The 15,671-nt window shown below is 42.6% G+C and overlaps 1 protein-coding gene across 2 annotated transcripts in view; it reads left to right on the top strand.

Moving 5' to 3' along the window:
• Positions 1 to 6,850, top strand: part of Atp6v0d2 (ATPase H+ transporting V0 subunit d2) — a 39,928-nt gene extending 33,078 nt beyond the window's left edge. Inside the window, exons 6-8 of one of the 2 annotated variants that reach the window (XM_048358388.1) lie at positions 3,386 to 3,562; positions 4,630 to 4,704; positions 6,573 to 6,850. In XM_048358388.1, the coding sequence (XP_048214345.1) occupies positions 3,386 to 3,562; positions 4,630 to 4,704; positions 6,573 to 6,734 (414 nt within the window). In that variant the 3' untranslated portion in view covers positions 6,735 to 6,850. The remainder of the gene's footprint in view (positions 1 to 3,385; positions 3,563 to 4,629; positions 4,705 to 6,572) is intronic. The other variant, XM_048358389.1, reaches the window with a different exon arrangement.
• The last annotated feature ends 8,821 nt before the right edge of the window (positions 6,851 to 15,671 follow it).

The following is a 15,671-nucleotide window of genomic DNA, read 5'->3' as shown; positions in this document are numbered from 1 at the left end:
TCTCACTCAAGCTAGTGCTCTACCACTTGAGCCACAGATCCACTTCTGGCTTTATTTTGGTAGTTTATTGGAGAGCAAAAATGCTCAAGAGTAGTGCCTAGGCCCTGAGTTCAAGCCCCAGGACAAGCAAAAAAAAAGTAAGATAGGTATGCATACAGTTGTAATGTATGGAAAAAAATGAGACCAAAAGAAATAATATCATAAAAGAGAAAAAATAGGCTTTGTTATGGAAAAAGATGCACTGGATGAAGCATTTCACTGCAGGTAGATTTCAACCTGCAAAGTTAGAGAAAGGAGTGCATGAACTGCAGGCTAAGGGATAAAGTGCTACCAAGGACAGGAAGTTGGAAAGAGCATACAGTGTTCAGATGTCCTGTCCTATGGGTCAAAATCTGTTCTTGAAATGCAATACGAAGCCCTTCAAGTTCTCCCCTAGCTTCTGTCCATCCACTTCTATAGTTGCTTCCCAAGCATTTGAGTTATGACCAGCTTTCCAAAATGTCATCTTCTCCTTCATGCAGATCATCCTCTAGCATGGCCTTTGATGGACATATCTTCCAAGAATCATGTTTCTCTTGTTCGTTGTTCGGTTCTGAATAGCCAGAGCCTACCACAGAGACGTTGTTTTAATCAAGTCGAACAGAGGAATCTATAATGTCAGAACTTTTGAAACTTCAATATTCCCTATAATGTTCTTCTCAAAGTTATAGCTTAATAGTTTTTCTTTTTGCCAGTATCGGGGCTTGAAATCAAGGTCTCATGCTCTCACTGAGCAATCTTGCTCATGGCTGGTGCCCTCGCTTCTTTTTCTCACGTCTAACTCTCTACCACTTCAGCCACAGTGCCACTTCTGACTTTTTCTATATATGTGGTGCTGAGAAATCAAACCCAGGGCTTCATGTATACAAAGCAAGCACTCTACCACTAGGCCATATTCCCAGCCCCCAAACCCTAATGTCTTAGAACTACAAAGTACATGAAAGTACATCTAGGACAATTACCTCCATGGTTACTCCTGCCTCCCTCATGTTTATTTAATGTTTCTTATTGCCATGGAATGTCCCTCTTCCATTTCTTCTCTTATTCCTGGAAGATCTAAAATTACTGACAGGAATGCTTGTATGCAGTAACCAGAAGTAGTTGCCTTTGTTTCCAAATAAGGCCACTTCCTGCTTTTGACCTACGAGTCATTTCCATGACTGGGGTCCAAAGGGTCAGAGGGAGCTCATTCTTGCTTTCCCTCTGATAGGAAACACCTGCTCTAACAAAAGAGGTCCAGTAAAATCTGTTGCAAGCCTGGTGTTTTCACTAGTTGACAGTCACAGGAAAGAAAGATAGCCTAGAGAAATTATTTTTCAGCTTTCATGCACATAAGAATTACCTTGGAGTTTTGTGAAACTCAAGATTCCTCTTTAGTGGATTTGGATTGTGATCTAAGACTCTGCATTTCCAATGAGCTTTCTGGAGGTGCCAAATACTGGCTATTCAGAACCAGAAAAGGATCTTCAATACTCCATCTCCAAATAACCAGAAAAAATCCAGACTGGAGGCATGGCTCAAGTGGTAGAACATCAACAATGAGAGAACATCAACAATGAGCAAGAAAGCTGACAGAGAGCATGAGGCCCGGGGTTCAAGCCCCAATGTCACCAAAAAGAAAACTACTAAGCCATGACTTAGTAGGGAATACTGGGGAATTTCACAAGTCGTGAAACTGTCAACTGTTCTGTTAGATGCAACAAACAACTACAATAGTCCTGTGACAGACAGTTGCTGTTCAAAACTGAACAAAGAACAGGGAAACATGATCTTTCAAAGACTGGAGCATGTAGTGAGTACAAAAGTACAGATGTAGATTTCAAAACAATGAGGGAAGCACAGAATAATCCAAGGATCTGGATAAGAATGTTTGAGGGCAGAAATTCTACACACACCTAGCATTGGAAACTACATACACCCAGAGTATGTAGAGAAGGAACCCCTGAAATTAGCCACCAACAACAGAATTGTCAGAAGGGGCTGGACAACCAAGAGAATAAAATTATGAGAAGAAGGAAATAGAAAACAAACCTAACAAAGATGTGGTTCAGAGGAAATAGAGAGGTGTGACTTGGTATGGAAGTATAGCCCTACCTAGGGTTCAGCACAGAGAAGATGGGACTTGAATATCTTGACAATCATGACCATCATATAGCCAAATTCCCTCACATTAGAAGCAAGGAAACAGGTCCCACAAGGAATATGACCCATCCTAAGCCATTGTTAGCCTCAGAGCTTGACTGATAGATTGATGACTGATTTTTGCAGGATTGATATTTGAACTCAGGTGCTCATGCTTACTTTGGTTTGCTTGCTCAACTGGTACTCTACTACCTCAGCCACACCGCCAGACTGCTTTTTGCTGGTTACTTTGAGAATGAAGTCACTTATACTTTTTCTGTCTGAGCTGGCTTCAAATGGTGATCCTCCTGATTCCAGCTCTTGAGTATCTAGGATTGTAGGCATAAGCCACCAGTGCTCAGCTAGAACAAATTTATTTTGATATGTAACCTAGGACATTCAGAAAGAAAGACAATCATGAAAGCACAAACAAAGGATAAATAACATAATATTTTATCACATAAAAAATGATAGGCTGGAAAGTAAGGCACTGGTTGCTCAGGGCTGTAATCCTAGCTACATAGGAGGCTGAGCTCTCAGGATCAAGGTTCAAAACCCGCCTAGGCAGGAAAGTCTTATCTCTAATTAACCACTTGAAAACTGAAAGTAGAGCTGTGGCTCAAAGTGGTAAAGCACTAGCCTTGAGCAAAAGAGCCTCGGGACAGTGCCTAAGCCCTGAGTTCAAGCCCTACAACCAAAAATATATACAAAATAGACCAAATACCAAAATAACCTGGGGTATAGTTCAATGGTAAGGTAATTGTCTATCCTACATGAGACCATGGATTGATGCCAAGAATTACAAATAACAATAATAACAACAATTAAAAATAAGCATTAACATGTATGACATGTACTTTCTTTTAATCTAAATACCCTGATAGGCACTTCCACTTACCTGATCTTATTCTATCCCTGGTTGGACTGTAGTAAATATTATTGCCATTTTTATAGAAGATGCATTTGTGATGCTAACATTCTATGTGGTCCTTGCAGGTTGCTTGGAAAATAAGTTTGGTGGGGATTCAAGAGTCACAGGCCACCTCTTCTGGCAGGGAGTTACTCCCTTCTAAAAGAACATTAAAAGAACACATGTCTGCACTATAATTCGACATAGGTTGGGAAGGAAAGCCAAATACTTCAGAAATGAATTTATCTACTTCAGGTTGTTTGCAGCATTTAGCAAATAATTCAACTGCACTGATTTTATGTCTTGCATATTCAGTTTGAGGCAGACAGACGAGCTTTTATCATCACTCTTAACTCCTTTGGCACGGAATTAAGCAAAGAAGACCGGGAGGCCCTCTTCCCAACCTGTGGCCAGCTCTACCCTGAGGGGCTGCGCCTGCTGGCTCAAGCAGAAGACTTTGACCACATGAAGAGAGTGGCTGATCTTTATGGAGTATGTGATTCCACCTGGTGATCCCAAAAAATAATGCTGTTTCATATCCTGGGCTTCTTTCAAAAGCTATCACATCAAACTTGTATTTCTCAGTCAAAGAAGTTGTCATGTCTGTAAACATAGCAAGCAGTCTCTCTTGTAGATTTCTCTCTTAAAAGAAATATTTCAAGCTTCTAGTCTAAGCTAGTTTTTTTCCCCCTTAAATCTCCAAGGAATGGTCATCTGAAAGAGCCTTTGAAGTGCTTGATAAAGCAAGTGCTCCCTAGATTCTAGGGTGGTGTTCTGGAAATGTGAGCTCATGTCAACATTATGTAAAGTAGCCTGACCTTCTGGTCCTTTCTAGTACCCAAAAGGGAAACAGAGTTAGAGCAGAATATTTATGTGGGGAGATTAAGGGTCCATGTATGGATTTTTCCATTCCCTTTGCTGAGTGTCAGGAGTTGGAAGAGGAGAGTTGCTTATGTCCTTCTTCAAGCATTTATTTGATCTTAGACAGCCATGAGCTTCTCAGATCAGTTTCACAGCTTACCCTAGATCCTGTTCCCTCTGGCTTACACAAAGTTATATCTAGATCCTCTGGGTGACTTTTCCTGGACTAGAATGACCCTCATTTCTTCCTATGGATTTCAGACAAACCGTTGTAACATCTCATCTATAATTGCATGACACTCTTCAGCATAATATTAAAATTTGGGCTTTCTCCAGATTTCCACACTTGGAATTTTAGGGGAGTCTTAGCAGCTACCATCTCAAAGGACCTGTGAACCCACATGGAACAAACTACAAGTATTCATAGAACCCCAGGAACTTAAGGGGGAAAGCATCTCACAAAGTGTATAATCAGAATAGAACTCATTTTGCATCTCCCTTGGTATTTCTGAATAAGACAATAGGTTAAAATTTCCACCGACTCTTGAATTATCTTGATTTTTTTAACCAGGAAGAAAAAAATGTATATATTCCAATATAAAATTTTTAATGGTCCATCTGTGCATTTCTAAACAATAGATACATATACATTTATATGACTATTTCTGTGACATTGATCATTTGTCTTTGCTTTTAAGGTATATAAGCCCTTGTTTGAAGCTGTAGGTGGCAATGGGGGAAAGACATTGGAAGATGTGTTCTATGAGCATGAGGTATGACGTGAGTTTCTATGCTTTTCTATTGTTGTGGGATTTAAGTATTTTCTTCAAGATTTCCTTTTACCATTGATTAATTGGCCAACTGATGCTTGTGAGTCAACAGTGTATTTGTAACTGCTGTAGAGTAACAGGCACTGTGGCCCACAGATGGTAGACAACATCACAGGGAAATGTCCTGTGCATCCAGACGGGCACACAGTGAAACTGGATGGAATGTAGCATTTTCACAGTTAACTAGACAAGCACAGCTAGGATAGCGTAACAAATGAATATTGACTCTCTTCACTGTTTGGTGCATCTTACTCTAATGCAACTCCCCTGCAAGAAGGATGCATCCATGTTTTTAACACATGGTGCATAATTATGACCCTTAAAATTATTCTCATGGAAATCCATCCACAGACAGTCTGAATCATATCCTTTCCCTAAAAAGGCAGAAGACAATTGAATCCATTCATAGGCAGTTCCTGGACTACTATACTATTAAATAAACAGATGGTTATTTTTCTAAACAGGTAAGTTTCCACAAATCCCGAGAATTTTTCTAAGTGCATTTATTTCTCTGAATTTGTTACTCTGTCCATCTCAATCTGACTGAAATTAATAAAGAATCAAAGTTCAAGGTTAGACTGGTCCCAGAAAGCAGTTTAGGAACCTTCCTGTACCTGGACTGTAGACATTTTCCAACAGCTCCCAAGTGTCTGTTATAGAAAGAATTAAAATAAGGCAAACTCCTCATTGCATTTAGGATTACTCAAAGTTCCTTGCTGCTACCCCTCTCTGGAGAAGGAGCCTTTTGGGAAGCTACACTTGGCAGAGAAATGAGTGTCTGTTCCTGAGAACAGAGACAGCCAGGGCTTCCTGATAAATTTTCTTGAAATTTTCAGAGCTGGGTAAAGGCCTGTACCCCTCCTGCCTTTTATTTCTGCCCTAAATGGACAACTGGAAAGGACTATAGGAACTGCTTAATTTCTGATTTTACCCCAGATAACAAATTCTTTTAAAAAATTATTTTGCAGAATAGAAATAATTGAACAGAATGGAAAGTCAATGCAGACTTTTCTAAAACAGCTTTGACTATCATTCAGTCAAAATTCCAGAACCCCGTGCCATTACCCTGGAGTGAAATCAAACAGCCTGAATACCTTTTAAAAATTTATAAAGTTGCAACCCAAAAGAAATACTTGAACTAAATGAGGTGATCCCACTAGCTGGAAACCAGATAAATATGACCACAAAGTTAGACACAGAGTCCAAAAATACAGCTGGAGAGCTTTGTATCAAGGGAGCTGCTAAGATTTGAAGCCCATCCTGTGAGTCCACAAACATATATACAATGAACCACTGTGATCTATATCTGTCAAAGTTTCATGCTAGGCACTGGTGTTTCACATCTGTAATCCTAGCATCTCGGGAGGCTGAGATCTGAGGATCATGGTTCAAAGTCAGTCGAGACAGGAAAGTCCATGAGACTCTCATCTCGATCAACCACCAGAAAACTGAAACTGGCCCTGTGGATGAAAGTGGTAGAGCACTAACCTTGAGCAAAAGAGTTCAGGGACGGGGCAGGGAATGTGACTTAAGTGGTAGAGTGTTAGCCTTGAGCCAAAGAAACTCAGGGACAGTGCCCAGGCCCTGAGTTCAAGTCCCAGAATTGGTAAAAAAATAAAAATAAAAAGAGTAGTTCAGGGACAGCAACCAGGCCCTGAGTTCAAGCCCTACTCACCCCTCATCCCCACCCCCGAAAATAGAAAAGTATCACTCTCCCTTTAGAACTTTCCAAGTCGCCTCTGTATCCCTCCATTTAACTCAGCTTGGACACTGTCTATTGGTAAAGATTGTTGTTTATTTTTCTTCCTCAGGTGCAAATGAATGTTCTGGCATTCAACAGGCAATTCCACTATGGAGTATTTTATGCGTATGTAAAGCTGAAGGAACAAGAAATGAGAAATATTGTGTGGATAGCGGAGTGCATTTCACAGAGACATCGAACTAAAATCAACAGTTACATTCCAATTTTATAAATTATCAGAGAGGTCTCACCATAAATGGTAATAGAAGGCTATTAAGGAAAGTAAAAAACTGTGTCACATTATCAATGTCATAGAAAATAAGACACACTGCACCTTCGTGATTTGTATATCCACTGGAGATCCAGTTATCTCAACTTGAACCAAAGTATTTAGTTTTTTTAATGAAGCAGCTTTAAATCTTGATTCCACATTTTGTCTCAATCTTTACTAGGCCTTATACATTAATACCCAATTAACTCTATTGTACTTCTTTTCTTCTCATCTTGTGTTAATACCAGATTCAATAAAACTTGTGTTTTTCTTTCTCATATTCCTCTACAGACCCAAATATTGAGTATCTGCCTTATTTTTTAACTGTTGGTTCCTTTCCTACATCCACAAAACTACAGAGCTGCGTAAAGCAAACATGGACCACATTTGACAGGAAATGTTGCATTACTTTTTAGAACATTTTGATGTGAAAGGCTGGAGAGAGCACATCCTGTTGATTTTGCAAATTATTTCCTCACAATATTCTTTAAATTAATATCTATATTTCATATATTTATTTGTGTATACATATGTGGATATATATATATATATCTACATATATCCTTCACACTTTACCAAGAAGAAATTAACCCCATTGTCTTTTATTCATTTAGAAGCAAAATTTGCACATTCTGCTGGTAGAGATGAACCCTCCACATACTTCAGTGAAACTAGTATATAGAGCCACTCAGGAAAAGTAAGAAAGCAACAGAATACTTCTCCTTTAACAATATACTTAAATATAAAATCTGTATTTGTTATGCTTTAAGAATTAAACATGAGTAGCCCAGAGCTGGCGGTTCATGCTTGTAAATCTTAGCTAGTCAGAGGGCTGAGATCTGTGGATCATGGTAAGAAGCCAACTTGGGTTGGAAAGACCATGAGACTCCTATTTCTAATTAATTTCACTACCAAAAAGTTGAAAGTGGAACGCCACAGTTCCACTGTGGTAGAACACTAGCCTGAGCAAAACAGCTCAGACAGTGTCTAAGTTCTTAGGACCAACACCCTCCCCCCACCCCCAAAAAGAGCAATGTAGCTAATTGGACAGTTCTTTCAGTGAAATAAGTATACTTAAAAGTATGCACACATATATTCATTCTTCTGAAATTAGTATGTTTCTAAAAATACAGATATCTAAAGTAAGTATATATCCAAAGTCAGTGTATGTAGATATATGTATATATAGATAGATAGATCACATGTCTAAAATGCATAAACAAAGGGGTAAATTAATTTTTAAACAACCCAACATTTTTAGTGAGCCATTTTAGAAATTCTAGTGATAGGCATTTTTAAGCATAAAGAAAAATTAGACCCACAGAACCAAAAAGGAAGGTGTTAGGGAAATGGAGGAGAACAAAAAAGGAATAGGCGGAACTCAATCCTCAGCAGGTGAGGACTGTTTACTGAGGAACAGCCACGGGCACAGACCCTCCTGTGGGCTTGGAGGTTCTGCTCCCAACTGGGTTTTGGGGTGGGCTTATATAGGGCTTAACAAGAAATAGAAAACAGAAAATGGGTTATGGTCCCTGGGTGATGTCCTTGACCCGTCCCACAGTGGAATGCTCCACCTAAGGTGAGGGGCTATTGTCCCTTGGGGATCAAGGGTGGTGTCCTTGGCTCAGCCTAGATTGGAGCTGCCTGAGGACAGACATGTGATCAAGCCTGTTGTCTTGCTTCACCTTGGGAATGAGGCAGGAATCAATCCTTCCAAAGGTAAGTGCCCAGTATTGTATGCATGTTAATGGAAATTTCCACATGTTCTGCTAGAATCGGAGAGTGACCCCTGGACTAGACAGCATCCTCCCTGCCTTTGTCACACTTATCCTTATCACTAGGACTTGGAATAGTAGACACTGACATTTGATATTTTTACCTACATTGTCTACAAGATAAGATTTCTTGCTTCAAGGTTCTTTAAAAGTTGGGAGCATAGATCCTGATAGGAAAGGGGTGTAAGGAAATGGAAATGCTTCTCAGACTATCCCCTTCACACTCCACCACTGCATGGTAGAAGTAGTGGCCTCCTTGTCCCATAAGCTGTAATGGAGTCGCCCCCCCACCCCCCATCCCAAGGGAGGGGATTCCTGGTTCCTCCAAGAATCCACCACTCAGTCTCCAGCAACAAGATGATAAAAGGATAGATTTATTGGGGAAGTAAAAAGCGAGCCGACCAGCCAGGGTCACAGCCCAGACTTGGCAGCTGAAACTGCGACCTGCTGCCTGCTGCCACTACGTTCCCTGCATATCCCATTTGGGTTAAGATCAAGGACAGCCTGACAGTCATCTGGAAGAATCTAGATCTTCACCCTGAGCACCCCTACCGTGGCAAAAGCAGATGGGTCTTCATCACATGAAGCTGATTCCTGCTGGAAAACCACCTTGGATCTGTTGAAACTAAGATTTGAGGGACACATTCTTTCTGTGGTAACCTTCCCACTTCTCTGAGTTGACAAGCTCTATTAAGAAAATTGTAAACTATGCATGGCAGGCTAGAGAGTCACTCCCAGGCAATGCCTGGGGTGGGCTGTGTGTCCAGGTGTATTAGAGTGTGTCCAGATGGATTAGGATATGATCTCAGAGAAAGGAGGGACGTAATGCCTCCTGGTGTGCCAGTTACATAGGTAACTGGATGGAGATTTAAATAGGTGAGAACACCTGCAGCTGTCCTGGGGGTGGACCTCACATATAACCAGGTTCTTTCTGGGTGCAAGCTTAAGAGCAGCAGTCCCATTGGACTGGCACTTATCTCTGTAATATGGAGGTCAGATCTGGCCAGTGCCATCATTGGCTGTTGAGGGGTGTCAGATTGACTCCATCTCAGATTAGTTAGAGAGCAGAAGCTGACTCCATCTTCACTGAGTTCCCTTTCGCTGTGATAAGATTGTGTAAACTGCTTGACCACCTGAGGTGTGGAAGGTTCAAGGAACATTCAAGGTTAAACCTGTGCCCTCCCTTGAGTAGACGTATCCACCTGCATCATGTGAGCCCCACCAAATCCATGCACCAATTGTAACTACTATGATAAGTTGGTTCAAACAGATACTGTGAGACAGACTAACTCCATTGACCACCTGTGTGTGACCTAGCATGTTCTGTAAGTGTTGTAACCCCATTGGCCACCTGCATGTGGCAGGTTTGACTATGTGATGTTTGCCTGAAAGGCCGCATGTGGTCGCAATTTCAGCTCCCGTGTCTGGGCTTCGACCCTGGCTGGTCAGTTTGCTTTTTACTTCCCCAATAATCCATCCTTTTATCATCTTTTTGCTGGAGACTGAGTGGTGGACTCTAGGAGGAACCAGGAATCCACTCCCTTGGGGTGGGGGGGTGACTCCATTACAGTCTCATCCTTGCTCTCCCCAGCAGCCTGTGGGTAGAGTCACTTTACAGTCCAGAGAAGATTAAGCTCTCCAAAAGAGAAATCAATGATTCGATTTTTATGAACAAGAAGAAAAAAAAGGGGGGGGGGATGTAATATGGTGGTCAGATCTGGCCAGCGCCATCATTGGCTGTTGAGGGGTATCAGATTGACTCCATCTCAGTTAAAGAGAGCAGAAGCTGACTCCATCTTCACTAAGCTCTCCCCTGCCCCTGAGCCTCAGGGTTGGGAGTGTGCCTTGTCTGCTCAGAATCCAGGGAAGTTCCCCTTCACTATGATAAGATTGTGTAAACTGTTTGACCACCTGAGTTGTGGAACGTTCAAGGAATGTTCAAGGTTAAACCTGTGCCCTCTCATGAGTAGGCATATCTGCCTGCATCATGTGAGCCCCGCCAAATCCATGCACCAGTTCTAACTAGAATGATATGTTGGTTCAAACAGATACTATGAGACAGACTGTAACTCCATTGGCCACCTGTGTGTGACCTGGTATGCTCTGTAAGTGTTGTAACCTCATTGGCTACCTGTGTGTGGCAGGTTTTGTGAGACCAAAGTGACTCCATTTTGGAAAAGAAGCAGCCATGTTAGAGTTAGAGTTGACTCAGAGAAGTTAAGAATATAGCCATTGGAAAAAAACACAACTTTGTATTCACCCAGTAACTGACCAAACAACAGGTACGGGGCAAGCTGCAAACAACAGATAGGCAAGCTGACCTAGCCAGGAAAAAAAAAACCATTGCTGTTTTGATGTGTGCAGATGGCCCCTAACCAACCAGGTTTGAAAATATCAGGCATTACCTGACCTAGAGAAGAGAAAGAAAAACAGGGCATAAGACATCACAAGAAATGTACACACTGCCCTACTATGTAACTGTACTCTTTTTGCACAACACCTTGTCAAAAAATTTGCATTCAATTAATAAATACATTAAATTTAAAAAAAAAAAGAAGGGCTGGGGAGATAGCCTAGTGGCAAGAGTGCCTGCCTCGGATACACGAGGCCCTAGGTTCGATTCCCCAGCACCACATATACAGAAAAACGGCCAGAAGCGGCGCTGTGGCTCAAGTGGAGGAGTGCTAGCCTTGAGCAGGAAGAAGCCAGGGACAGTGCTCAGGCCCTGAGTCCAAGGCCCAGTGAGGTGCCAGACTTTGAAGTCAGGCCCCACCACGTGACCCCCATTTTAGAATCGAACCCTGAGTCAATCAGATTTGTACCCGTGTTCTAATCTTGCTTGCACAGCTGATTGTTGTAACCTTGTTCTTTGCCTTTATAAGCCCTGTATAATCACAGCTCGGGGCTTCCTCCTAACCTCCGCTGTGTCGGTGGGTAGGACGAGGCCCGAGTTGGCAGCTCGTTAAATAAAGCCTTGCCTTGCTTTTGCATTTCGGAGTGTCTGAATCTCGGTGGTCTTCTTGGGGGTGGTCTTGCAACTTGGCACAACATTTGGGGTTTCGTCCGGGATAGCCCCAGAGACCCTGAGATCCCAGACTCCGAAGGTAAGAAAACAGCGCTGTTCATTTGTCTTGTCCTGTAATTTGTCTGTCTGTTTTGCTTTTGCTTATACTTGTAGGGCGCGAGTCAGTTTGGTTTTTGGCCAGAACTGACCAGGAGGGCCTCCTAAACGAGACTCAACCCGCCCACCTTGTACTTGGGTCTGCTCCTTCTGCTTATCTGGCAGGAGGTTGTGGGCCAACTTGGGTCCACTCCTCCCGTACCCTGGCAGGAGGTTGTGGGCCAACTTGGGAGATCTCCAACTCATAACTCGGGTCCACTCCTTCTGCACCCTTGCAGGAGGTTGTGGGCCAACTCGGGTCCACTCCTTCTGCACCCTTGCAGGAGGTTGTGGGCCAACTCGGGTCCACTCCTTCTTGCAGGAGGTTGTGGGCCAACTCGGGTCCATTCCTTCTGCACCCTTGTAGGAGGTTGTGGGCCAGCTTGGGAGATCTCCAACTCGTAACTTTTCTTAGGCCTGTGTGTTTTCCTCCTTTTGTATTAATTGTTTTGTTTTTGTAGCCTTTTGGAAGAAATTTGGAAGTAAAATTGTCCTAAATAATTATTGCAAAGTGAGAAAAGGAGAATTATGGCTACCAAAATGTTTAATTGCCATTCCAGCTTCTTTGTAGGTTTTTTTGTAACAGTTTCCAGCAGGCCCACAGAGAAGCACAGGTGATTCCTACAAGTTTGTCAAGATCTAATACTGGCCCTTAATAAGTTCCAGGTAAGAGAGCATGCTTAAAAACTACTTCTGTGTGGACCACCTTGTTGCTTCTAATTGGAGTAAAGTGGCCTTTTGTAAGACTCACTGATCTGAAATCTGCGGTTCGAAGCCAGCCCGGGCAAAGAAAGGTCCCTGTGAGAGACTTGTCTCTAATCAGCCAGCAGAGTGCTGGGAACAGAGTTGTGTGGAGCTCAAAGTGGTAGGGTGCTAGTCTTGAGCTGGAGAGCTGAGGGACAGCGCTCAGGCCCTGAGTCTAAGTCCAAGTCGAAAGTCACTCCTCCTGGGACAAAAGTGATGGAGCATCCAGAGGCAGTAAGCCACTGCTTGGATGGCAGAGATGGTGTCAGATCCTAGAGTCACTACTGTTGGCCTTTCAAAAGTTAAAGCCGGGAAGTCCTAGAAGAATAGTTCATAAGCATGCCTTTCCAATGCCCATGTCTGTCTACTGGGCAGGAATTTGCCAGTCATCTGTGATAGTGGTTAGTAAGGGTAAGTTTGTCAAATGAGAGGATAGATTAAAATCTCATCCCCCGCATTTACTCAAAGCCCTGACTGGCAGTGAGAATTTTAAGCTCATACATCTGTTTAGTAAAGAAAGCTTGTAGACCTGAGATTGTGTCCTTATTGAGATCTGTTAAAGGCCTGCAAAGGTATATTGTTAAAAATTGCAAGATCTGTCAGCTTGCCAATGCCCCCAATCAACAGATTACTAAAGGAGCTCGCCTCTGTGGGAATAGGCCAGGCGTGTATTGGGAAGTAGATTTCACAGAAATTACAAATATTTGCTAGTTTTTGTAGACACCTTTTCAGGATGGGTTGAAGTCTATCCAACAAAGCATGAGACTGTGAATGTAGTGGCTAAGAAGATCCTGAAAGAAATCCTACCCAGGAGACTGAACTCCTTAGAACCACGGTGGAAGGGACCCTAGACGGCATAGCCACTTGGGTTCATTGCTTCCACGCCAGGCCAGCTGACCCCTTTGCCCTGGATGACAACTACCGTGATGGAACATGGGAGGTCTCCAAGCACCCAACTCAGCCGCTTTGCCTTCGCCTCAAGAAAAGAAAGTTAGACTGAATATTGTTATAATTTTCTTTTTGCCTTCTTTTCTTACTACCCTGGCTAGTGTTAATGTTATTTTGGCAGCTCACTCCAAAGTGAGGTGACCCCCTTATTTTAGGTAGTTTTGGGCTTGCTCAGGAATATGGGTATAGCCACCCGACCCTTAGAGCACAGTTGAGAAGTTTATGTATTTTGTTGCTTATATTTGGATACTAAACACTATACAGCTAATGGTAAGTCTGTATAGCTGAAAGTTAATTTTCAGTTTGCAGTAATCCTGCAGTCCCTTGGTAAAGTAGACTAAGGTTATAGGTTCCTGGGTAGGTAAGGTCAACGCCCCTGAGTCAGCCTGAAGAAATTACAGAAGATGGATGATCTTCACCCATCAGCCCCCCTTTAAAACCGAGGGACCAGAGTTATTTTCGGATACTACTTTTGGCCCTACTGGCCCATGCCTTACCTCTATATCATCCCCTAGACATGCAAGCCATTGAAATGGACAGAATGGAGCCATGATTGGCTCCCAAGGTACCAAAAAGAAAAAGGGGGAAATGAGGTGCCAGACTTTGAAGTCAGGCCCCACCACGTGAACCCCATTTTAGAATCGAACCCTGAGTCAATCAGATTTGTACCCGTGTTCTAATCTTGCTTGCACAGCTGATTGTTGTAACCTTGTTCTTTGCCTTTATAAGCCCTGTATAATCACAGCTCGGGGCTTCCTCCTAACCTCCGCTGTGTCGGTGGGTAGGACGAGGCCCGAGTTGGCAGCTCGTTAAATAAAGCCTTGCCTTGCTTTTGCATTTCGGAGTGTCTGAATCTCGGTGGTCTTCTTGGGGGTGGTCTTGCAACTTGGCACAACACCAGGACTGGCCAAAAAAAAAAAAAAAGAAAATATCAGGCATTACTCAAGGTCAACCAATAGGATGGCTGTCAACATGGAAAGTTCCCAAAGTTGTTTGTTTACCTGTATAAATAGGATGTAATCCCCTTCCTCAGGGCCTCATCTCTCAGCTGCATCTGGAGAGTAGTTGACCCTAATGCGCATTTGATAATAAACGGCACCTTTGCTTTTGCATCTATCCTGGTCTCGGTGGTCTTTGGGGTATCTGGATTCTGGCACTACAGTTTGACTATGTGATGTTTGCCTTTATAACCAGGCCTGGAAGGCCGAGTCTGGGCTGCAACCCTGGCCAGTTGGTTTGCTTTTTACTTCCCCAATAAATCCATCCTTTTATCATCTTTTTACTGGAGACTGAGTGGTGGACTCTTGGAGGAGCCAGGAATCCCCTCCCTTGGGGAGGGGGTGGGACTCCATTACAGTAGATACACAAGGAAGATTTCAGGTGCAGTTTGTGCCCAGTTTCCCAAAAGCCCAACTACTATGAGAAATTAGAAGAGGAACTTCCTTGAGGCAAATTGATGTACACCTAGGAATTTGAAAAACTTGTGTTGGAATTTCCTAATTTTTAAATGACTGGCTTGGGATCTCAGTTCACTATGCCTCAGGGCCATGATTTACAATAGATAACCTAGATCTTCATGTACATTTTTACAGATGAGATCTAGAAGTCAAATACATAGAACCACAAAAAAAAAAAGTCAGAAGTTTATTTCTCATTCTATGAGAATTATTATTTTTTTTATTTTTTTATTTTTTTTTGGCCAGTCCTGGGGCTTGCACTCAGGGCCTGAGCACTGTCCCTGGCTTCTTTTTTTTGCTCAAGGCTAGCACTCTGCCACTTGAGCCACAGTGCCACCTCTGGCCGTTTTCTGTATATGTGGTGCTGGGGAATTGAACCCAGGGCCTCATGTATACGAGGCAAGCACTCTTGCCACTAGGCCATATCCCCAGCCCCTATGAGAATTATTTTGTTCATTCTGTGTTTTATTATCACAGGACAGGCTAGACTTATTCAAGATGCTCTTGCCTCAACTTCCATTTGCTGGAATTACAAATATGCTCTACCATATATGTTTAGTTCATTGTGCTTTGCACCTTAATCCCAACATCTCATCAGTTTCTCAAACTTCTTCTTCTGCCTTTATCATCTGCTACATCTACTCGGAGAACAGGATATTTTTGTCAATTCCATAGTTAGAATTTTTTTTTAGTTTGGAGCAGTTCTACCAGTACATTCATCCAGTCTACCAGAGAATTCCCATCTTTACTGTTTCTTGCATTGTTCTCACGAGCTGGCAGCCCTTGTTCAACCTCTTTGGGAAGGACCTCCCGG

The sequence above is a fragment of the Perognathus longimembris genome, chromosome 12 (genome assembly GCF_023159225.1).
Source record: "Perognathus longimembris pacificus isolate PPM17 chromosome 12, ASM2315922v1, whole genome shotgun sequence".
Lineage (NCBI taxonomy): Eukaryota > Metazoa > Chordata > Mammalia > Rodentia > Heteromyidae > Perognathus > Perognathus longimembris.
Note: the sequence above shows the minus strand (reverse complement) of the source record. Positions and strands in the feature narration are given on the sequence as shown.